The 23,610-nt window shown below is 41.6% G+C and overlaps 1 protein-coding gene across 2 annotated transcripts in view; it reads left to right on the top strand.

Moving 5' to 3' along the window:
- PALM2AKAP2 (PALM2 and AKAP2 fusion) overlaps positions 1–23,610 on the top strand; it is a 571,059-nt gene that overhangs the window by 504,399 nt on the left and 43,050 nt on the right. For both annotated transcript variants that reach the window (XM_030193777.1, XM_030193776.1), the window contains one exon: positions 5,631–8,064. In XM_030193777.1, the coding sequence (XP_030049637.1) occupies positions 5,631–8,064 (2,434 nt within the window). The remainder of the gene's footprint in view (positions 1–5,630; positions 8,065–23,610) is intronic.

Here is a 23,610-nt window from a genome sequence, read left to right as displayed (position 1 = left end):
GCAGATTCCCTGCTTGCTTCAGGTGGTCAGAAGTTATTCATGAAATAAAGCCCTGACTTGACAGTAAGCAGTGTGTGCAGACCCTAGGTCTCCACGGACCAGAAGTGTAGATGCTATTTATAATACACTAACTCAAGGCTTCTGTCCAAATGGGGAAAAAACACGAAGCATGTCTTGGTCTTTGTGGGTTACCAGGGAGCTGGGAGCCAGTGTGTTTCCACCTTTGTTATATAAACATTAAAAAAACCAAAACTGTATACAGTTGGTTAATGTTGAAGGAAAACCAGAGGTCCATCAAACCCAATTATCTTCTAATTCTCTGCAATTTAGTTAAGGGAAAGAGGAGAATAACCCCCGCCCCCCCCCCCCCCCCAGACACACACACTGCATCTCTGCAGCAATAAACAACAAAAAATAACTCAGTCTGACTCCAGATATGCTGATTAAAGTGGAGAGAGCACAGCTTGATCTACAATCAGCTTCTTAGACGAGATATAAGTAGTGAAAAGGAAGCCAGTACAGCAACTGGGTAGAAAGCAGACCTTTTATCAAGCTGCCAGTGCCAGATGTTAAACTTGCAAACTTTGTGACTACTAAGGTCCCCTTCTCCAGTCATTGCTTTTCTTTTAAGAGATTTTGTGCTGATGGGCTAACACAGTCAGTGCTCCTTTTCTTCTGGTCCTTGGCCCAACAGGTTCTGTTGTTCTGGATTTGACTTGAGTTCATGCCTTTTCAGTAGTAGGTCACAGCGACCTACGTTCAGGTATATTTGTCTCCTGCTCCATTAAGCTTCCAATTCAACCAGACCCACCCGGCACTTAGCTTCTTTGCAACTATTTGGGGATTCCCACCACTCATTTTTAATCCCCTCAAACCTTCTATCTAGCCTAACAATTATAGAAACAGTGTTCAGCCAAGAGTCACAGGCTGAAGTTCCTTCACGAACCAGTTAGAAGTGAGCCCCAAGAGTTTGGCAGTTAAGTAGAAGACCTGCCCCCAACCTATGATTATTGCCCCATTGTATTCCACTTTCCCTGGCCAGCCCAAGACATACGAACCAGCCGAGGGATCAAATTCATTAAACTCTATGGGTAGCCTATTCCTTTCTTATTTCTAAAAGAATAAAATACTAACACAAACCTCCAGTCTACCAGTCAATATGAACGTCTGCATGCAGTCAGACTGCTGACAGATCCTTAACACACAGTGGTTTCTCCAATGAGGTAATAGAGATTCAAAATACCCAGTTACTACCTCTAAAATCAGTCAGTATTTCAGCACATTGGCAGGAAAATTCCCAAATCACTTCCATGATGGAAAACCTTCTAGTCATTTACTACACTTATTGGACTCCTATATTATTCCATAAGCAACCAAGGCTTTGGCAAACCCATTGACTTCTTCCCTCTACTTATTGGCCTAAAGCTATCACTTACTTGGGGTTGAAGGTTTATATGGAAGCTTAACCCAGCCAATACAAGCTAGTCAGTCGATAGACTGACCAGTTCTAGGTATTTGTCTGAATGAACTGCCATGCATGACCAAAGATATGTCACTCCACCAGGCTTAGAGTATTTGCCCTTTGAATATAATCAGGAGATGCATCTTGCAGTGCTCAGCCCATAAAACGTAGTAGAATGTGGCTGAATACTCTGCCCCTTTTGAATTTGATTTGGGTAGCAGCATAGTTCTGCCTATATACAGAATCGGTCCAATATAACCAGTAACAGGACAAGTTAATTCATAAAACTGGTTATTGAATATATACGGTATACTCTTGTATATATTCCTTTTATCTTTTGCAACTCTGGCTTCCAACTGCTTTTCGCAGTATTTACAATATTTAGCAGACTACAACAATTGAGCCAACATCTGACATCCAACAACATTGCTCTTGACTGCACTTGAGGCCAAATTTATGCTGGCTTTTGGCTTCCCTGCTAGCCCAAAACGGAGACTGTAGAATGAGGTTGCATCAGATTACACAAAGTTACTCAAACCATTTTGCCTTACATTTTTCATTTAAAAAACTTATTGGATCTTTAATTTTATACTTACGATTTCCAAAATGACACATAAGGTTACTGCTCAGAGTCCTGTTAGTGCTGTTTTGGTATGGTAAGGTGTGTTTTTGCAAAAGCTTGTGCATAGTGTCGTCAGTGGAGGGACTGTGTGTTGGCCTTACTGAGGTGACATCAAAACTTTAATATAATTTTAGTTTCTCATAGCATCAGACATAACCTGATGACTGAGGGCAAGTGAGATGTGTAAGAGATAAAAGCAGACTTTTTTCAATCTGCTTTAATTGAATTGCTTAAGAGACATATATATTTCTACTGAAGTTTGCACTGTTTAATTTCTTGCTACTTTATTTTTTGGTATTTGATGCATATTTAATATCTAAAGTTGTTAAAGGTATTACTTGCAACTATTTTACTGATCCTCCTTTCTGCATGTTGTCAGACAATTATGGACTCTGGCCCCATCCTGGCCCTGCCCTAGCCCCATCCACGTTAGCCTCCCCAAGCAGCTGAGCCACTGATCACCTATGGGTATCACACATCTGGCATTTCTTTCATGATGAAACATCCACCAGAATGGTTCATCGAATGCATCACCAAACATATCACCTACATGTTTGCAGAAGGCCAGAAAGTGCTTGCCCACATCCCAAGAGAGCTGTTTACACCACAGCCCTCACCTTGGTGGTTACCAGTCCATATGCTGCAGTCTGTTTCCTCCTTGTTCACAGAAACCAGGCCTTCTCATTGGAGAAGTGGTGAACAGGTGTACTCGTAGCTAGTCTCCTTTTGGTGATACCTATCTTGCTATCTTTTAGGAAGCAACAAGGGTAAAACTGTGGTGTTCTGATCCTCGCTCCTCCCCAGAGTTCTAGCCACAGGGCCCAGATGTGTCTCAGCCTCTTCTGCCTGAGGAGGGTGTGCTCTGAAGCACTGCTTTCTTGAATTCACCCTTTCCAATATGGGTTATAAACCAGACATTGTTTATTTTTTTGTATTTATTGTTTGGAGGGAAGGTGTTATTTTTAAAGGAATGTAGGAAGAATGTTAAATACAGAAGAAGGATGACCTCTAATGAGAGCCACTTGCTATTTGGTAGTAGTTTGACCTGTATTTAAGGCTTTTTTCACTTCTGTTTATTATCTCTTAAGCCGTGTGACAACATTTAGCAGTCTTGTTTCAAGCATAAATGGACAGGCTTAGTGGACCAGGCATTTCTTATCTGCTAACATCTGTTTCTCTGTTTCTGGCTGCTCCAAATATTGGCAGCAGACGAAACAGAAAAGGGTTACTCCTTCCAGGGCAGGATGAATGCTGCCACTGGCAGCCTCAGATTTATTTATTCTGCTATGGACATAGTTAAAAGCAAAAATGAGGCTTAACTTTGATTACAGATTGAGGGGGGAATTCATCAAGCAGTGGTATGGACTTAATGCACCATAGCGCACGTTAAGGGAATTAGCGTGCACTAGAGAATCACACGGGACAAAGTTTGTCTCCGTCCCCGCCCCGTCCCTGTGGGTTCTGTCTCCGTCCCCACCCCATCCCCGCAGGTTCTGTCTCCATCCCCGCAGGCCCTGTCTCCAGCCCCGCCCCTGCAGGTTCTGTCCCCGCCCCATCCCCATGGGCTCTGTCCTCATCTGCAGAAGCCTCGAACACATGATTTTATATTTAAATCTTTTGATTAAAATATAAAAAGGAACAATATGCTGTGCAACTGTTGTGTATAAATTACAAATAGAGAACAATAATAACAATGAGCAGCTATAATAACCCTCCTTCCCACCACCCCCCTCTACCCTTCCAACCCCAACAATAGACGATTTCTACTACACCAAGGAATCCTAATTCACACTGTTAAAATGTCCAGGGGTATAAAATACAACCCGTTCTATGTGCCCTAGAGGGGAAAAATATGCCCTATAAAGCACTGTTATGTTTTTTTAAATCTGTGGATAAATAAGAAATCATCAATCTCAGGATTCAATCTAGCTCTCCTGTCTTCCACAGTCCTTCCTGGAATAGAAGTTGTCTTCTTAGAAGATGTGCTGGTAGCAGGATGTACAGGATCTCCCATGCAAATTTTTCTAGTTGTGGCCAGTATGTTTGCTTGTTTTTCCAAAAAATCAAAATGTCTTTGTAGGCATCACTTAAACATAAATAACAGTCCAGTTCATTAACAGGCTTCAAAGTAGAAAATGACACGGGAACAAAGTTTGTCCCCGTCCCTGTGGGCTCTGTCCCCGTCCCCATCCTCGCGGTTACTGCGGTTCCCCGTCCCCATGTCATTCTCTAGCGTGCACTAAATGCTAAAAGCCCGCAGGTATAGAAGGAGTTAGTGTACACTAATTCCTTTTATGTGCATTAAAGCCATAGCACTGCTTGATGAATTACCTTTTATTCCTTAAAATGCAAAAGGTTGTGCGTAAACTGCCGAAAAAAAAATAAAGATATTGGGAATATGTTTTAAGTGAAATATGTGAAACAAACCACAACTTTGAAGTCAATGTTCAAAGCAATTTAACCAGCCAGAAACGGCACTAACTGATTATATTCAGCAGTCCTTAACCAGTTATTGCCGTTGAAAATGTCCGGTTAGCACCCAACGCAAAACTGGCTATTTTGGGGTTGTTCTGGGGACAGAGTCAGCACTTGGCTAGGTAAATGCTGATATTTGGCACTTAACCAACCAAGGTAACTAACCACATAAAAGTTAGTGCTGTCTTCATGCGGTTTGCCCTAGCTGGTTAATTGACAAAAATCGCATTTAATCAGCTATGTTTTCGCCAGCTCCTTACACCTGGAAATTCAGTGCCAGAGCCTGGACATGGCCTAGCATTGAATTTCCAGGGATAACACCAGCAGCAGTCAGTAGAATGCTGATCACCACCAGCTGAATATCAAGCCCTTTTATCTTGTTATCAGTTGCAAAAACCCCAAAGCACTTTTTAATTTTAAGTCATCTGGTAAACAGAATAGTAGCAGTAGCACCTAAATCTGATTTTTAAATGCAGAGTTTATGACAGTCATCTTCCAGTTGCTTTTTCACCTGGATTTCAGTCTCCTGGCCACTGATTTCTGCCAGGACACACAAAATCACACACATGCTTCCCGTCTTTCACCCTTTGTTTGAGGATCTAAGTTATGATGACATCCTGCATTAATAGCGTATGTGATAAATCACTTGTTGTCACAGCAAATACATGGTAACTGACAACAAAGAAATAGCTTGCAAACTTTCACCACCTTTTATCAGGGTTAACTTTTAAGGGTCATTATGCTGAAATGTGAGTGACAAGACTGTAATTTTAGTGGTAACCTTGGACAGCTTTAGGAGAAGTTGTTCTCTTTTGAGATGTCAGATTTTGACAAGTTAAGTACTGAAATGTTTTTTGAATAGAGAACCAGGTCTAATACAACGTATTATGCATGTCTTAGCTGAAAATCAGAGATTTGTCTTTGTTTCAGTATCATGTAGAACTTCTGAAGGGGTTTTTCTTCAGCACTTGCTTTCCAAATGCCATGTATAAGTTTGTATGTGTGTGGCCTATTCCATGAAAGAAAATCCATGATACCCATATATCATCATGTGTTTTTCTTTTATTTCAGAAATCACCTGGAATCTCTAAGGATGACAGTAAGTTGAAAAAGGATAGAGATCGAAATAGTGCCAGTATCCAGGATCCTGCCTCCGTACTCTCTGCAAACCAAGGAACTATGGAAATCGAAGCTCCAGTCTCAGAACACAAAGACATCATCTTGGTAACATCAACCAGCCCTCTAGAGAGTAAAAATTATTTCTTTTCCCCAGTTGCCAGTCACAATGGGCTCACAGACAGGCATGAATCCCTGGACAATGATGTGGCTAAAGAGATCAGATATCTTGATGAGGTGCTAGAAGCAAACTACTGTGATTCATCCACAGACAACACTTTCAATGGGACCTCATCGCCTGAGCCAGGTTCTGTGATTGTGGATGGTTCTGGCCAATCTGTTAATGCTATAGTTGATGCTGCGCTCACTGAAAAAGAAGTCATCGTACTTGATTCAAAACAGCCTCCTATTTTTGACCAGAATGAGCCCAGTATGTTGGAGGAGGAGTTCAAACCCAATGGCCATTCTCACACCTCACTCAAAGAAGAAACTTCTGACAGCTTAAAATATCCTACGAGTCCGAGCTCATCAAACAGTTCAAGGAGGTCCTCCAAAGATGGAGAAATAACCTTAACCACCATTAAGAAAGAGGCTAAGTTTGAGCTCCGAGCTTTCCATGAAGATAAGAAGCCATCTAAGCTGTTTGATGAGGAGGATGAGAAAGAGAAGATCAGAATTAGGAAAATGAGGCCATCTGAAGAAGTCATAGAACTGGAAAAGGAAAGAAAAGAGCTTATCAAAAGCCAAGCTGTGAAAAAGAATCCCAACATTGCGGCAAAGTGGTGGAATCCACCCCAAGAGAAGACACTTGAGGAGCAGTTAGATGAAGAGCATCTAGAATCTCACAAGAAGTACATAGAGCGAAAGCAAAGGCAACAGCAACCGGGTGTGTTGCCACCATCACCAAAACAGAAATCTGTTTCTTCTGTACCACTGGAACCAGTCAGTATAAATAAGGAAGATATTGTCACAGAGCAAATTGATTTTTCAGCTGCTAGAAAACAGTTTTTGGTTATGGAAAATACAAGCCAGCCTAACCATCAGATTGCACAAAAAAGATCCATCACACCCAAACTGTTTTCTGTAAAGCCTTTCTACAAATCATTAGGTGTATCCCCAGCTGACAAGCCATTAACTTTGAGGCCACCTTTTCTAAATAAACAAATGGGACAAGCAAAGGATAATCAAGTTATTCAAAATGTCCCCTGTGTTTCTGAGGTTCAGCACATAGGAACTCAAACTGCTCCCACAGAACCAGTAGGGGAATATTCAGAGGGTGATAACTCAAAAATTCAACAACCTGTCAAGTCATGGACTGATGAGGAAGAATTTATGAGTGCAAGAGCAGTGTTTACAGAGATAAAGGAGTATGACAGTGATATTTCAGATCATTTTTCAAGGAATGTCGGTATTTCTTCACCTCCAGAAGAGCTGGATTCTGGCTTGGATGAGCTATCTATGAGATCTCAGGATACAACAGTCTTGGAAACCCTTTCCAATGACTTCAGCATGGACAATATCAGTGATAGTGGTGCGTCAAATGAAACCATTAATGCCCTCCAAGAGAATTCATTTGGAGATTTTTCTCAGCCACAAACTCCCCTTACTGACAATCCTTCAGAATGGAGCCTAGAGAGGGTTTCTAAATCGTATAGCAGTCCTGGCTTACACTCGCCGTCTTCCACATTTCCAGAGTCCCTGTTAATCAGTGATCAACTCGAATACCAGGCTGGTCTTTTAGTTCAGAATGCAATTCAGCAAGCCATAGCAGAGCAAGCAGAAAAAACTGGTTTTGCAAGACTAAAACACTCTGATGAGCAAGTGAGCCCCATGGAACAAGAGGGCTCAACTGAGCAAGAAAGTCCAGAGACTCAAGAGTGCCTGCTACGAGAAGAAGAGAAAATGGGCACACTGCTATCACTTTGCTCTGAGAACCAAACCACAATGTTTGAACCACCTCAGGTTTCTTCTCCAGTACAAGAAAAAAAGGATGTGATAGTGATACCAAAGACTTCATCAGACCAGGGTTTTGAACTCAGGGAAGAGAAAAACCTGCAGCTCTCTCCAGTACCTTATGCAAGCTACCAAGTTACCGTAGAGGAAAACAGACCCGAGGGTAGTTATTTCAGCAAGTATTCCGAGGCAGCTGAGCTGAGAAGCACTGCTTCCGTTCTGGCCGCACAAGAATCTGAGGTCATGGTGGGGCCCTTTAAGCTGAGGTCAAAGAAACAACGGACATTGTCCATGATTGAAGAAGAGATCAGAGCAGCCCAGCAGAGGGAGGAAGAACTGAAGAGGCAGAGACAGAGCCTACAGAACCCACAAAGTCCCAGCAGCAAGACTGCTCCTGCACTGCCTACCAGAACTGTGTGCTACAGAACTGCGCCAGGTAAGGCTTGGAAATATCACATCTGAAGCATTGCAGCACAAGGGTACATTTAACCCAAATCATACGTAAATAGCCTCATCCAGGGTATAAAATGATTTAATTAAACAAAATCATTACAGTTTTTCATTCTAATTTTCCTTCATTCTTGGGGAAGTAAGAGCTCTTAAAATTTACAAAAGCTCCTCCTACTCCAGCCATTATAAATGTAAGTTAGTGAGTGCACTGCCTTGCTGTTCCTTTTCAGACACCACTGATACACACACGGTATAAATGTAGCATGGGTAACTGTCACTTGAACTTGTGAAAGGAGAAATATTAGAAAGTGTTTGCAGTTGCCTGAAAAAAATGCCTAAATGTTAATTTTAGAGAAGTACAAAAATGGAATATATTAGTTTAGATAGGAGATTTAAGAGTAAGATAAAAAAAAACCAAAAGCAATGCTACAGAGCCAGTGAAGTAGAGAGATTGCCAAATTTTTGGGTGGGCCCGAGCCCAAAGTGGGTGGGCATAATATTTTCTCTATCCCTCTGCCTGCAGTCTAACATCGCTCCCTCTCTTTTCCACTCCTTAACTCACAAACTGGCATCTTGCCCTTGCCCTCCCCCTGTCCCCACTGGTGATCCGGTCTCTTCCTATCTCTCATACATTCCAGCCGGTATATGTTTTAAAACATCAGTTCTAGAGGCACAGCACACAGAACAACAATTCACATATGTCAGCCATGCCAGCCCCAGATCCTGCCCTCTGAAGCAATTTCCTGTTTCTGCATAGGGGGGATCGTGTCAGAGGAAGACGCTGGGGTAGGCATGAGCAGCGTCTGACCTCTAAAGGTGAAGAGAGCTTTTATAAGGTACACCAGGGGGTGAGAGACTGTAGGATATCATTTTTCAACCAGTGTCATAGGCATCGCTACAGGATGGCAAGTGCCACCCCAAGAAATTACCTTGTCACCCCAAACAGAATCAGTGCACTTCCCCCTCAGGTCTGGATTCGCCTCACTATCTTCCTTCTCCCACACCTCAGGTCTCTTTCCTCTCCACCGCAATTCTACAAACTTTGCGGTTGCCAGCAGCTATTAGATCAGTCCTTCCTCTGGCCAACCCCAGGGTCCTTCCTTCTGATGTGACTTTCTTTTGCCGCGTGGGAGGGACGCAGCAGAAGGAAAGCCTCCGGACAGCCAGAGGAAGGCCTGTTCTAAAAGCTGCCGGCAACTGCAAAGTTTATAGAATCGCGGCGGTAAGAGGAGAGAGGCAGGTGGGAGGAGGAAGATAGGAAAAGATATTGGGCCCACGAGAGGGAACGGGATGGGGAGGAGGACAGACAGTACCACAGAGGAAAATGAGTGAAATGTTGCATATATAGCAGGTGTTCTCAACCCAGTCCTCGGGACACACTAGGCCAGTCTGGTTTTCATGATATCCACAATGAATATACATGAGATAAATTTTCATACAATGGAAGCAGTGCATGCAAATTTATCTCATGCATATTCATTGTGGATATCATGAAAACCTGACTGGCTAGGTGTGTCCAGAGGACTGGGTTGAGAACTCCTAACAAGTAGGGAAGGGAAGACATGCTACACATAAAGGGAAGCAGAGCCACTGAAAGGGAGGGGTGGGGGCAAAATTCCCCAGGCTTGGCCTTCAAAGAGGGCCTGGTGCCAGCCATAGAAAAAACACTTTTTTTCAGTGATGCTGCAGCCAGCCTTGCTCAGTCAGATCCAGCATCTTTCACTCCCAACCCCCTGGTCCTTTATTTCCCTGTCTTTGGCTGGCAGGCAGCAGCGATCAAGAGAGACTGTTTTGCTGGCCACAGATCCTTCTTTCTGCTATGTCCCGCCTATTCAGAAACAGGCAGTTCACAGGAGGCGGGACACGTAGGAAGTAGGGCCCGTAGCTGGCAGAGCAGTTTTTCTCAACTGCTTCCTGCCACCAATGACTTTACTTTTGACTGATGGTATGGCGGGGGCGGAGCCCTTAAGATTGTTTGTCCCGGGCCCAACTTTGTCTCTACGTGGCCCAGAATGGAAGAGGGGAGATAAACTGAACATACAGGGAAGGGAAGAGGAGAGACAGGCTACACATGAAGGGAAAGTAGGAGAGGAGACATGCTACACATGAAGGGAAAGTAGGAGAGGAGGCATGCTACACATGAAGGGAAATGAGGAGGGGAGGCATGCTACACATGAAGGGAAAGGAGGAGGGGAGACATGCTACACATGAAGGGAAGAGGAGGAGGGGAGACATGCTACACATGAAGGGAAAGGAGGAGGAGAAACATGCTACACATGAAGGGAAAGTAGGAGAGGAGGCATGCTACACATGAAGGGAAATGAGGAGGGGAGGCATGCTACACATGAAGGGAAAGGAGGAGGGGAGACATGCTACACATGAAGGGAAGAGGAGGAGGGAGACATGCTACACATGAAGGGAAAGGAGGAGGAGAAACATGCTACACATGAAGGGAAAGGAGGAGGGGAGACATGCTACACATGAAGGGAAAGGAGGAGGGGAGACGAGCTGAACATAAAGGGAACAGGGAAGACATGCTGCATGTGAAGGGAAGAGAGGGAAAACAAGATAGATTTGAGAAGGAGGCTGAGAAATTGAAGAAAGCTGAACTTGAAAGATCAGTCCAAACATACATAGGACAGGAGGCGAGAAAAGAAATAGTAAATGGAAAGGAGGCCCTGGAAACAGAGTTAAGAGCACAGACAGAGGAAAACAGAACCAAAGATTGGGAACAAGATGATTGGAATTATAAAATCAGTAGACTACAAAGGTAGGAAAAATGATTTATTTTCAGTGTAGTGATTGAATTATGTCAGTGTTGAGAATTTACATTTTTCGGCTTTATTTTGCACTGTACAGGAAGACATGCTTTTCTTTCTATATGTCTGGTTGCACAACATGCAGAGTCCGGTATCTCTGCTTTCAGTTCTTGTCTACATGTTTTTTGCGGTTCCCTATTTTGTATCAGGTGCAACTGAGGTGAAGGATTCTGCGGCATGTGGTGTCTCTGTAGGAATCTTCAATAGTCCATCTTGTTCCAGTTTCCCAGTAGGAGATATATTGATGCTGTAATGTATTTCAATGGCATAATTAAATGAAATAACTAGTTATGATGGTTACAGATATGGGTGGGGATGGAGGAGATTACTTGCGAGGTTGGGTGGGGATGGACTGGATCTTTACCATGATGGGTGGGTATGGGTTAGATTCCAGTGGTGTGCCTTTACAATTTTCTTGCCTTGTAAGTGTGCCATGGGATGGCAAAGGTTGAAAATCACTTCTATAGGAGATACTAGAACATGATCAGGGGACAGAGGAAGTAAGAGAGAGATACTGGGAGTTTTTTTTTTTTTATTTGTACCCCGCACTTTCCCACTCATGGCAGGCTCAACGCAGCAGGCAATAGAGGGTTAAGTGACTTGCCCAGAGTCACAAGGAGCTGCCTGTGCCGGGAATCGAACTCAGTTCCCCAGGACCAAAGTCCACCACCCTAACCACTAGGCTCAGCTGGTGGGGCTTGGGGATCCCTGACAGCCACAGCAAAGGTGCACTACTGCTGGGTGGATCAGAGCCCAAGTATGTTGGCCCCTGCCCATCCCGGTCCATCCGTGGCTACATCACTGTACAGAGCTCAGAAGTGTACAAATCAATGTGAAAAATCAAGTTAGTACTTCAGCTTTAAATGAGGAAGGTCTGAAGAGAAGGTGCAATACTCTGCTCCCCTTACTCCTAGAAAACAAAAGAATTCTGTTGATTTGTTCACTTCCCCAATATGCTTTTTTTGGCCTTGCTAAGTTAGAACTGATATTTTGTAGTTGCCAGAAAAGTGGAAGCGAGTTCCAAGAAACTGCCAGAAGTCCAATATCTTCAATAAAGTTTATTCTCCACTAAAAGTCACATACATGATCCAGACCCAACACGGTCTGTGTTTCGGCAGTTTGCCTTCCTCAGAGGTCACAACTATATAAACCAGAATACATGAATATAAATAAAGGTACAATGCAAAACATAAAATCATACAGATACATTTGTAGTAATATAACAGCTAGTGACAGGAGAAAAAAAGGCAAGTGATAAAATACATGTACATAAGTTATGAATAGAGCATAACTAACCTATGCAATTGTAATTTAACTAAAATGATCTTGTGCACATCTGTAAACATACAAAATGGAGAAAAGAGTGCAGCTATAAATCATGAAGTGTGTACCCGAAGCATAATAGAGAGCAGAAAGCAAGATGAAAATTAAGTGAGTAAAAACTAATGAAATACCTCATCTTATATGTATAGAATGATATGGAGGTAAACCTCATCAATAGAGAGAAAAGCAATGTAGAAATTAACCTGAGCAGAAATATAGAAAAGAAACAGTGATTATGTTTCAAAAAACGTAGTATTAATGTGAAAAACAAATGGTGCATAAAAATATATCTAAGAAGACATCTAAGAACAAACTAAAAAAATGAAGATAGATACATGAGTGTTAATTTGAAATAATGGTACACAAAGGTGTTAATTTGAAATCAGTGGAACTGTTTGTTCCAAAGTGAAGTGCCAAAGATAAAGTAGAGCTCATTATACTTTAAGTGACTGAACCTGCATTTGAAGAGGTAGTCAGAAAAATGAAACGGAAAGATAATAGTGCAACCCAAATCAAAGAATTGATTGCGAATTATTCCAGTTGTAGAAATAGTGACCAGAAGAGTGTATAGTGATGAAAGAGCAAGACGGCAGTGATGACTCTGAGACATACTAAGTGAACGGAATAATCTATGGCAGAACCTATGGAGTTTGACGCACGTGGTGTTAAAACTTACTGCTACATAAGCTAATCACTATAGAAAAGTAAAGAATAAGCGCTACAAGCATTTACCCACCGTTTTTGGTCTGATTCGTGAAGCTATAGAAGCATTCACCCGCACTTTTGGTGTGACTCATGAAGCTGTCGTTTGTCCTAACAAAGCAAACAGCAGAGATGACCAAAAAAGACAAATAAATAATAACGGACAGCATGCAACTGAAAACATTATAAAAAGGTCCTTTTGGGAGTGCTTTCCATAGTTGTGCGCTTATATAGGAGAAGCTGGATGCATAGGTTGTTTTGTATTTGAGTCCTTTGCAAGTTGGGTAATGGAGGTTTAAGTATGTTCGTGATGATCCGGTACTGTTTCTGGGTGGTAGGTCTATGAGGGCTATCATATATCCTGGAACAATGCTGTAGATGAATTTGTGGACAAGGGCGCAGATTTTGAAGATGATCCGTTGTTTGATTGGGAGCCAGTGCAGCTTTTCTCGGAGGGGTTTGGCACTTTTGAATCACGTTTTACCAAATATCAGCCTAGCTGCTGTGTTTTGGGTGGTCTGGAGTTTCTTTGTGAGTTGTTCTTTACATCCCGCATAGATTCCGTTGCAGTAATCTGCATGGCTTAGAACCATTGATTGTACTAGGTTTCTAAATAGTTCCCTCAGGAAGAACGGTTTTACGCGTTTGTTTCCACATTAAGTAGAACATTTTCTTTGTTATGGAGTTTACTTGGCTCTCAAGAGTAAGGTTGCGGTCGATTGTGACGCCGAGTATTTTTAGGCTGTGTGAGATAGGGGAGGGTGTGTTCTGGGGTGTTTATGGTTGTGGGTTTGTGTTTATTGTGTTGAGATGAGAGGATGAGGCAGTGTGTTTTCAGTGTTCAGTTTCAATTGGAATGAATTTGCCCAGGAGTCCATGATGTTCAGGCCTGTCTTGATTTCATTGGTTATTTCTGTCAGATCATGTCTGAAGGGAATGTAGATTGTGACATCGTCTGCATAGATGAGCAGGTTGAGGCCTTGATTGGATAAGAGTATTGGTGATAACGGTGATCCTTGAGGTACTCCGCAGGCTGCTTTCCATGGTGGTGATATGTTTGAGTTTGATTTTACTTGGTATGTTCTGGTGGTTAGAAAACCTTTTATCCAATTAATTATGTTTCCACAAATCCCAAAGTGGTCAAGGAGTCATAGTAGTATGTTGTGGTTTACCATGTCGAATGCGCTCGACATGTCGAATTGGAGGAGAAGTATGCTTTTGCCTGTAGCTATTTCCTGTTTGAATTTGGCCAGGAGAGTGACTAGGACAGTTTCAGTACTATGGTGGGGGCAGAATCCTGATTGTGATTCGTGTAGTATTGAGAAGCAACTGGGCTGTAGTTGGTGAGATCGTTTGTGTTTTTCTTGGAATCTTTTGGAATTGGGGTGAGTAGGATGTTTCCATATTCCTGGGGAAGAGACCTTCTTGTAGCATGAAGTTTAAGTGGGATGTGAGATCTGCTATGAAGCGGTCGAGGGCGGATTTGAGTAGATGGCTGGGACAAGTATCCAGTTTGCAGTGGGTGTTGGTGAACCTATGAGTTGCTTGTGTAACTGTCTCAGTGGTGAGGAGGGTAAATATTGACCAGATATGGTCAGCTGGGTATCCACCAGGGGTTAGGTCCAGGTCGTTGATGAAGTTTTCGATGTCGGTGTTGTGCTGAGGAAGTGTATTGCGTAATTTTATTATTTTTTCGTTAAAATAGCAAGTTTGTCTGCGGATGGGATGTCTATGTTGGTTGTGGTGATTGGAGTGGTGTCTAGTAGCTTATTTACGAGTTGAAATAGTTTCTTCAGGTCTTTGTAATCTGGTCCTATTTTGGTTTTGTAGTAGGACCTTTTGGTCTGTCTTATTGCATAATTGTATTTTCTATGTATTTGTTTCCATGCAAGGGAAAAGAGGTTGGGTCTCAAAATCAACTTGTTAGCAAAGGTGCACATACAGGGTCACTGCAGTCCAATCAGAATTTTAAAAAGTCTACCATGCAGCTCTATGGATCTGTGGAAAATCGGTGGGGTGGTTGAGCACTTTTAGTGAAAAGGACATATGCTGATTATCTTCAGAAACCAACTTTACTGTGTGTTTTTCCTTTCCTATCAACAATTGTAGTTCTTTTTCTTTCTTTCTTTTTTCCTGCATGTTTGCTGTCTGATTTTTTTAGATTGTAAACCTTTGATCTGCGAGTTAGTAAAAGTGGTATAGCAAATGTTAATAAACATAAACTTTGGGTACTCAGAAAAGATGAAGTAGATTTCACTGGAGCAGCAGATCCACTTGGAATTTCCACAGATCTATATGGAAATATGTGACAGATATTCTGGTAGATTTTAGGGGAAAATCCACCTAGTCCATCGGACTCAAACCAGATGGAAATCCACCTGATTAGGGTTTGAAGACAAATTCTTTGCATGTCTGAGGCAGCGAGCATTTGTGTGACCAGATCAAGCTGTACATATAGTGTTAGCTATTCCCAGGGTTTGTGGGCATTAATTTAGTCTTGTAAATGGGTTAGTTGTGTGCTAGGAAAGGCTTCTGCCTGTGAAGGATTCCCCTGTTGGAATTTAGCAGCAGGACCCTTCTTCTGGCCTGTGAAAAAGGCCTCTATTGTTCAAGAATGAGCTAATGCTCTCATTGTCACTGTAAAGTCTCCTCCATAGAATGGAGCACTTGTGGCAAAGTATTTATATCCTCCTCTGTGTTTGAGGAGGGAAAATCCATTCAGTTCAGCACACTGAGAGCTTTTCTAAAGGGCTGTTGCCATTGACTTAATTGAAGGAAATTTGTCCCACCCATCCTGTAGTGTTGGAGAGAGGTCAGCTTGAGCAGTGCAGTGCAAGTCACAAAAGTAGCGCAGTTTGACTTCTGGCCCATACCTACCCTCGCTGCTTCTACGCCAGGGATTGTGCAGGTGGGGCCCAGAGAACTTCCTTTAAGCAATATACCCAAGGATTTGGAGATAGGCTGTTTTTCTCAATTTGATAATAACTTTAAAAGGAGTAGTTGTGTAAGTCTGATGTAACAAAATTGACAGAGGCAGGTTACACCGTTTAGACTAATTTATTGAGGCATGAGCTTTTGAGGACCAGAGTATGATGAAGTGGACTAAAATTCTCCTCAAAAGCTTATGCCTCAAATTGAATGGTCTATAAGGTACCATTTTCTTTCACTCTGGAGATCAAAGAATTAGTACTGTTTTAAAAATAAATCTCTGTATATCCAGATTTGAAATTGTTCTCACAAAATGTGTAGTAGTCTCAGTTTATTTCTTAGATATTGTAAATTAATTCAAATTTAACCATTTTAACACATTAATAGAAAGTTTAGGCCTACAAATTGAAGTAAGAGAAGCACCTGTTTCACCCAACAGGACTTACTCAGAGATCTTAAAACCTTCCTTTTCAAATTTTCTCCAAACAGGATGGATTCCAATGAGCACCAAATTAATTATGGAATAGATGTCCACTGTTCTCTGAGAGTAAAGACATTTATTTATATTGGTTTCTTGACAGAGCGGACTGTATAGGGTATAGTTTCATTTGCTGGCTTGAAAGACTAAGCTCAGTCTTCCTGGGAAGAGTTGGCAATCCCCTTCCTCCTTTTGGTTGCTCCTCTTCCTCTCTCATCATTACTGGAATTCATCCTAAAAACACAAGTTGATGCTGTATCCTACATAGTACAATATGGCAGAGATGTAACCAAATTGCTCCTTTCTGAAAGTTTTTGTGTACCTTCTGGTTTTACAGAATTGAAGCCCAGAGAATAATTGATAATTGCCTCTCTAGGAATGAAGGAGTAGCCTTGTGATTAGAGTAGGGAAGCTAGGGTTCAAATCTTGCTTCTCCTATTAACTCTCCTTTTGACAGTAGTCTTTGCTAATTTCTTTTAGCATGGCTGCTTTGGGTCAAAAGAGGGATGAAAAATATCTTCCCATATGAAGCAATGACACTGGCCAGTGCTTGATGACATCCATCCCCACCAGAACATGTGGCCTCGGTCACATTTGGACATTTTACAAAGGGAATTTATGCGTGTGGGATAATGTTGCATGTTGGCTTTTATAGCTGCTCAACGGCATGTGAGGTTTAACAAAAGTGATCCTTCACTGAAGGGATTAAGGAAGTCGCCTTCCCTAATCCCATGCAGTTTTTAACCACCTCCGAAATGAACCCACGTTATAGTAGCAGCTTCATAATGGAGAGCCTATACATGTAAGTTGCAGAATCGCCACTTCCACATATAAGCACTAACACATATATGTAAGATGCTGGATCTGAGCCATATTTTCCCAACATGCATCTTTGTAAACTAGCTGCTCCTGCTGTACATGGTGGCAAATATAGATGGACTTCTACCTGTATTTCAGGGCTTTATGTTGAGAGATCATTTTATAACAAAAAAAACTAGGGCTGATAGTCAATTAAAATCGAAATTAATCTCACTATTATTCCATCTTGCAATAAAAAAATGAATCAAGTTAATTGTATTACCTTTCTGGGTTGCAGGCAGTGCCTGCAATGCAAGCAGTCTTCCTTTGCCAGCCCTAAGAGCCTTCCTACAACCGCATTCCGCCCTCATGGAAACAGAAAGTTGCATCTGAGGAGGCAGGACGGCTGTAGTAAGGCTCTTGGGGCTGATGGAAGAAGCCTGCTTGCATTGCTTTGCAAATGCTGCCCACAGCCAGTTTGGAAAATAGCCAGAGGGGAAGGAAGAGAGAGAGATGCTGGACCACTGGGTGGGGGGGGGGGGGGGGGGGAGGTTGGACATACAGCATGAGATGCTTACCAGTTTGCACTGACCTAGTACAATTAAAAATTTTAATAGCAGAGACAATTAACACATTAATCATGTCAGTTAATGCAATTAATTCGATTCCCCGCTGCTGCTCCTTGTGATCTTGGGCAAGTCACTTAACCCTCCATTGTCTCAGGTACAAACTTTGATTGTGAGCCCTCCTGGGACAGAGAAATATCCAGTGTACCTGAATGTAACTCAACTTGAGCTACTACTGAAAAAGGTGTGAGCAAAATCTAAATAAAATAAATAAACCTTATAAAAACTACACTGGAACTGTGCACATCCCAACTTTGACATCCTCAGCCTGTTCTGAAAGGATGAAGTCCACCTTAACACCAGGCTGCTGGCGCTAACATTTAAAAAGGAGACAGAGCAGCTTTTAAACTAAAATGGGGGGAATCTGACAGTTGCCCAGGAGGACATGGTTCATTGTAGAGTATCCTTGAAGGATACTACTGAAACAGGATCTTTAGGGAATCCCAATAGAGAGGTTTCAATAATGGTAAAAGAAAACCAGGAGTGTTTAATGGGAGAACAGAGTAAAGGATGCAAATTATCCCCGTTAACTTCAAAGCAGCTTGTAGAAGCTAGGAAAAAACACTACTTGAAGTGTCTATATACAAATGCTAGAAGCATAAAAAATAAGATGGGAGAATTGGAGTACATAGCACTAAATGAAGAGGTAGGTGTAATAGGCATCTCAGAGACCTGGTGGAAGGAGGAAAATCAATGGGACACTGTTATCAGGGTACAAATTATATCACAAAGATAGAGTGGATCAAATTGGAGGGGGTTGCGCTATATGTTAAAGAGGTAATTGAGACAAAATATTCTCAATATTCCTTTTTGGCAGAGCGTTTACCACGAGTCCTGCAGGAGCCGCAGCCTTTTAGCCCACAGCTCACGCCGTTGATGTACTGTATCTAAATTTTCAGAAAACTTTTGACAAAGTTCCTCATGAGAGACTCCTGAGAATATTAAAAAGTCGTCTGATAAGAGGCAATGTCCTTCCTATGAATTGGTTATTGAACAGAAAACAGAGGGTAGGGTTAAATGGCCATTTTTCTCAATGGAGGAGGGTGACTAGTGGAGTGTTGCAGGGATCTGTACGGGGACCGATGCTATTTAACATATTTATAAATGATCTGGAAAACGGAACGATGAGTAAGGTGATTAAATTTGCAGATGACACAAAACTATTCAGAGTTGTCAAAACAAATGCAGATTGAGAAAAATTGCAGGAAGACCTTAGGAAACCAGAAGACTGGGCATCCAAATGGCAGATGAAATTTAATGTGGACAAATGCAAGGTGATGCACATTGGGAAGAATATTCAAAATCATAGTTACCTGATGCTAGAGTCCACCTTAGGAGTCAGCATTCAAGAAAAAGATTTAGGTATCATTGTAGAAAATACGCTGAAATCTTCTGTCAAGTGTGCGGCGGCTGCCAAAAAAGCAAACACGATGCTAGGAATAATTAGGAAAGGGATGCAAAACAAGACCAAGAATATTATAATGCCTCTGTGTCGTTCCATAGTGCTAGAAGTATTGCATTCAATTCTGGTTGCCGTATCTCCAAAAGATATAGCAGAATTAGAAAAGGTACAAAGAAGAGCAACCAAAATGATAAAGGGGATGGATCTCCTTCCATATGAGGAAAGGCTAAAGAGATTAGGGTTCTTCAGCTTGGAAAAAAGACTGCTGAGTGGGGTATGATTGAGGTCTATAAAATCTTGAGTGGTGTAGAATGGGTAGAAGTGAATTGAATTTTCACTCTTTAAAAAAGTACAAAGACCAGGGTAAACTCAATAAAATTACATGAAAATATACTTTTAAAATAAATAAGAGAAAATATTTTTTCACTCAAAGAATAGTTGAGCTCTGGAACTTTCTGCCGGAGAATGTGGTAACGGGAGTTAGTGTATCTGGTTTTTAAAAGTTTGGACAACTTCCTGGAGGAAAAGTCCATAGTCTGTTATTGAGTTGGACATAGGGAAAGCAACTACTTGCCCTGCTATTAAGTTGAACATGGGGAAGCAACTACTTGCCCCAGGATTGGTATCATGGAATGTTGCTACTAACTGGATTTCTGCCAGGTACTTGTGTCCTAGATTGGCCACTGTTGGAAGCAGGATGCTGGGCTAGATGGGTCATTGGTTTGACCCATTATGGCTCTTCATATTTTCTTATGTTCTATCTAAAATGGGCCTTAAAGTGTACAAAATATACAAAATACCCAGTGCATACAAAACAATGCAGCTCATTTATTGATGGGGCTTAAATTATCAGACCATAATACTCCATCTCTCTTTGGGAGCTTCTTTGACTGCCAGTTTCTATTAGTTGTGAGTTTAAGATACTTTGCTTTGTGTTTAAGGCAATAAATGGCTTAGCTCTGTAGTATTTGCATAGGCCCTATAAACCTGCTTCTCAAGGTTAGTTGTAATCTAAAAAGAAGCAACAAGAGAAAGATCTCCAAGAAAATACCAATGGCAAATAAACAGCAGTAACCATCAAATGAAGAGGCAAAATGATCAGAAGATTCATTCAAATATAATCTTTAATAAGAAGAACAGGCCCGGCACAGCTGTGTTTTATCATGTATTGCCTGCTTCAGGGGTGTGTAAAAACATACAAAAAATATTCTAACCAAAAAATGTATTATAACATTAAAACCAAAACATTTTATGCAAGTACACATGCGCACACTTTAATTTTTATTGGTGCCATAATGTCTATTTGAATAGAGATACACAGGCACAGTTTTTAGTTTTATACTTGAACACTGTTGAAAGCGAAAGTGATCGCAGCACGTAGTTTCTGAACGCTAAAGGTACTCATTTTTTATATTTAATTGTTTTTAATGGTGAGATGAGTAATTGAATATATGTTTTTTATGCAGAGTAGTTCTGTTTTAAATATGATACACTCATATTGGTTCATAGGTTTAATATACACTTCCTGTTTTTGAGTGAGCAGCATTTAAACAAGGTCATAAATGTACAGATTTTTGATTTAGAATTTGTTAGTGGTTAATTTTGGCGGTTGTCTAATGTTCTAAAGATTCCTTTGGTATGAGAATATATATATATATATATATATATATATATATATATATATTCTTCCGAATGAGATAAGTTGTTTGTCTTTTTAAGTGGTTGTTTTGAAAATAGTAGTTTTATAATTTCATTTTGAAATATATTTGATAATTAGTAGGGATTTTAAAAGGCTTAATTTTGTTGCCAGCCATTTTCATCTTTCACAGGCATGATGTAGTATGTTATTTGCATAAGAGTTTGAAATGATAGTATATGAATTGCATGAAGATTATTTCTATCAGGGTAACTAGCAATATTGATGGATATATGACACAAAATCACAGGTTGGAATTATATATCAGAGGCGCACCAGAAGTCCATTTTTGGAGGTTCCCAAAGGTAGACTGAGAGGGCCCTGATATTCCTTCCTCCTCCCTCTTCTTGTCACTGCCACAATAATATGTTACCTTTGCTGATGGGGATGCCAAGCCGAAGATGTCTCTTGCCTGAGCCATGCCTGTGCTGAACAAGCAGCATTTAGATTAGCAGCTGCACTTCAGCCACTAATGCCATCTCTCCCGTGGATGCTTACTTCAAGTTTAACCACTCCTGTTTCAGCACCTAACTGCAGACATTCAGCGGGAGATAACTGGCTATCGCCACTGAATATTTGTGGTTAGGGGCTAGCCGCTAATGGCTTTATCACATAATATAGCCGGTTAGGCATGGATGTTCAGCGCCAAACCGGTTATGTTTAGTGGTTAAAATAGGCCTATTTTTAACCGCTAAGAACGTAACCTGTTAGTGCTGAATATCGACTTAACCTGTTAAGTTGCTGCGGTGAAAAATAAAAACAGATATTCAATGCCAGTTGCTGGTTACAACCCAGTATTGAATATCTGGTCTGACTGCAAATGTCGGGCAGTTACCACACAACCCAACGCCGGCTGAATATTGGGGGGTTTGTTTATAGAATAGTTCCTATGCGCAGTTACAGGCTTAACTACAAATTAGTGCCAATGAGCACCAATTAATGCCACTTAAGGGCTACTATTGGTACTTAATACCAGCTGACACCAAATTTAACAATTAAGGAGTCCTTTTACTAAGCAGCGGAAAACGTGGCCTGCGGTAGTGTGGGCGCATGTTTTTGGCGTGCGCTGGGCCATTTTTTACCGCGGCTTAGGAAAAGAACATTTTTCAATTGGCCGGGAAATGGGCATGCACTAAAATAAGTAGCATTCGCCTGTTTAAGGTCTGAGCCCTTACCGTCATCCGTTGACCTGGCGGTAAAGGCTCACATGTAATCCTGCAATGTGCGCCAATGTGGTCACGCTGCTGATTACAGCTGGGATTCCCCTCCTCCCCCCCCCCCCCCCCCCCCTCCGTGGTAGAAAATAGAAAATTATTTTCTACCGCGGGAACCAGCACGCGCCAACTTCGGAATTACCGCCGGGTGCCCATGCTACCCTGGCAATTACCTTTAGATTGTAAGCTCTCTTGAGCAGGGACTGTCCTTCCCCATGTTTAAACTTGTACAGCGCTGCGTAACCCTGGCAGCGCTATAGAAATGCTAAGTAGTAGTAGTAGTAGTAGATTTGGTGCGTGCTACCCGGTTGTTGGCACTACCACTGCTTTTTAAAAGGGCCCCTAAGTTAGTTGCATAACTGGTATTATTTTATAGCTTGCATGCCCACATTTTCACAGTAGTTGGAAATGTGTACACATCTAGCAGATTGTAATGCAGGGTGCCCACACAATTGCTATGTCATGTCCAGCTCTGAGGTAACTGCCTGCCACTTCCTCTGCTCTGCCCCAGTGTAGCCCTTGCTAATCAGAAAAGCAACTGACAAGAGCAGGGTCCAAGCACACTGACCGGGACATGAAACAGACTGCTAGTGTTATCTGAGAGGGTGTGGCTGGTCATTTTCATTTGTTTACAGTTGGAGCTTTTCTGTCCAGCAGTGCAATTAAAACAGGGGTCTTTGATCCTTGTTTACTAACCCCCTAACTTCAGCTTCCCAGGAACAGTTCATTGCAAAGGAAATCTCCACATAGACAATGATTTGCTTATTCACTGTAAAGGCTTACTAAAAAAACATGGTGAGAACTGCCTGGCTGTAACTGCAATAAACAATGGAACACAAAGAAATTTGTAAATTGTATACCCTTCCTGTCTCCCAGTACCACACAACTATTACTGTGTCATTTATATAATTTTTAAATCAAATTAACTTATACCACAAAGAGGTATGGTGTAGTTGAGTCTTGGGATAGGGGCTCCAGGGCTTGTCTGTTTTTGGATTTGCTTTCCCATCCTTGAAAACAGTTAAAATAGAACTACCAGGCCACCCGTGGCCTGGAGCAGCTCAGTGTTTAAAAGATAACTGGAATGTAGGGGATCTTTTTCTTGGATTTGTTTGTGTTTCGTAATGTTGGCGTGCTGCATTATTTTGGGGTGCATTCCAACTAGTGTGTTTATTGAATGTTGGCAAGTTGAGTGTAAATACATAATGGATCATCACTCAGCATTCTTGTCCTCTGCTCTCCTTTTGACTTGGTTGATCTGCTGGGATTTGCTTTTCTGTTTTGCCTTGCATGCTGGAATAAACTGTCACAACTAGACCATGCAGTACAATAATCGGGCAATATTCACGTTTTTGCAAAGAAAAATATTCCATCTCTTTTGCCTTCCTTGTCTTATTCTCAGGATCACACGTTGAGGAGGACCCTTCCCTTCCTTTCTCTGTACTCCACAAGGACAGCTTTAAAACTCCATTATCCAGAACATCCAAATAACAGATGAGGAGAGGGATCTCTAGCTATTATGCCTGAAATGCAGTAATACTAGAAG

This window comes from Microcaecilia unicolor, chromosome 2 (assembly GCF_901765095.1).
Source record: "Microcaecilia unicolor chromosome 2, aMicUni1.1, whole genome shotgun sequence".
Taxonomy (NCBI): domain Eukaryota; kingdom Metazoa; phylum Chordata; class Amphibia; order Gymnophiona; family Siphonopidae; genus Microcaecilia; species Microcaecilia unicolor.
Note: the sequence above shows the minus strand (reverse complement) of the source record. Positions and strands in the feature narration are given on the sequence as shown.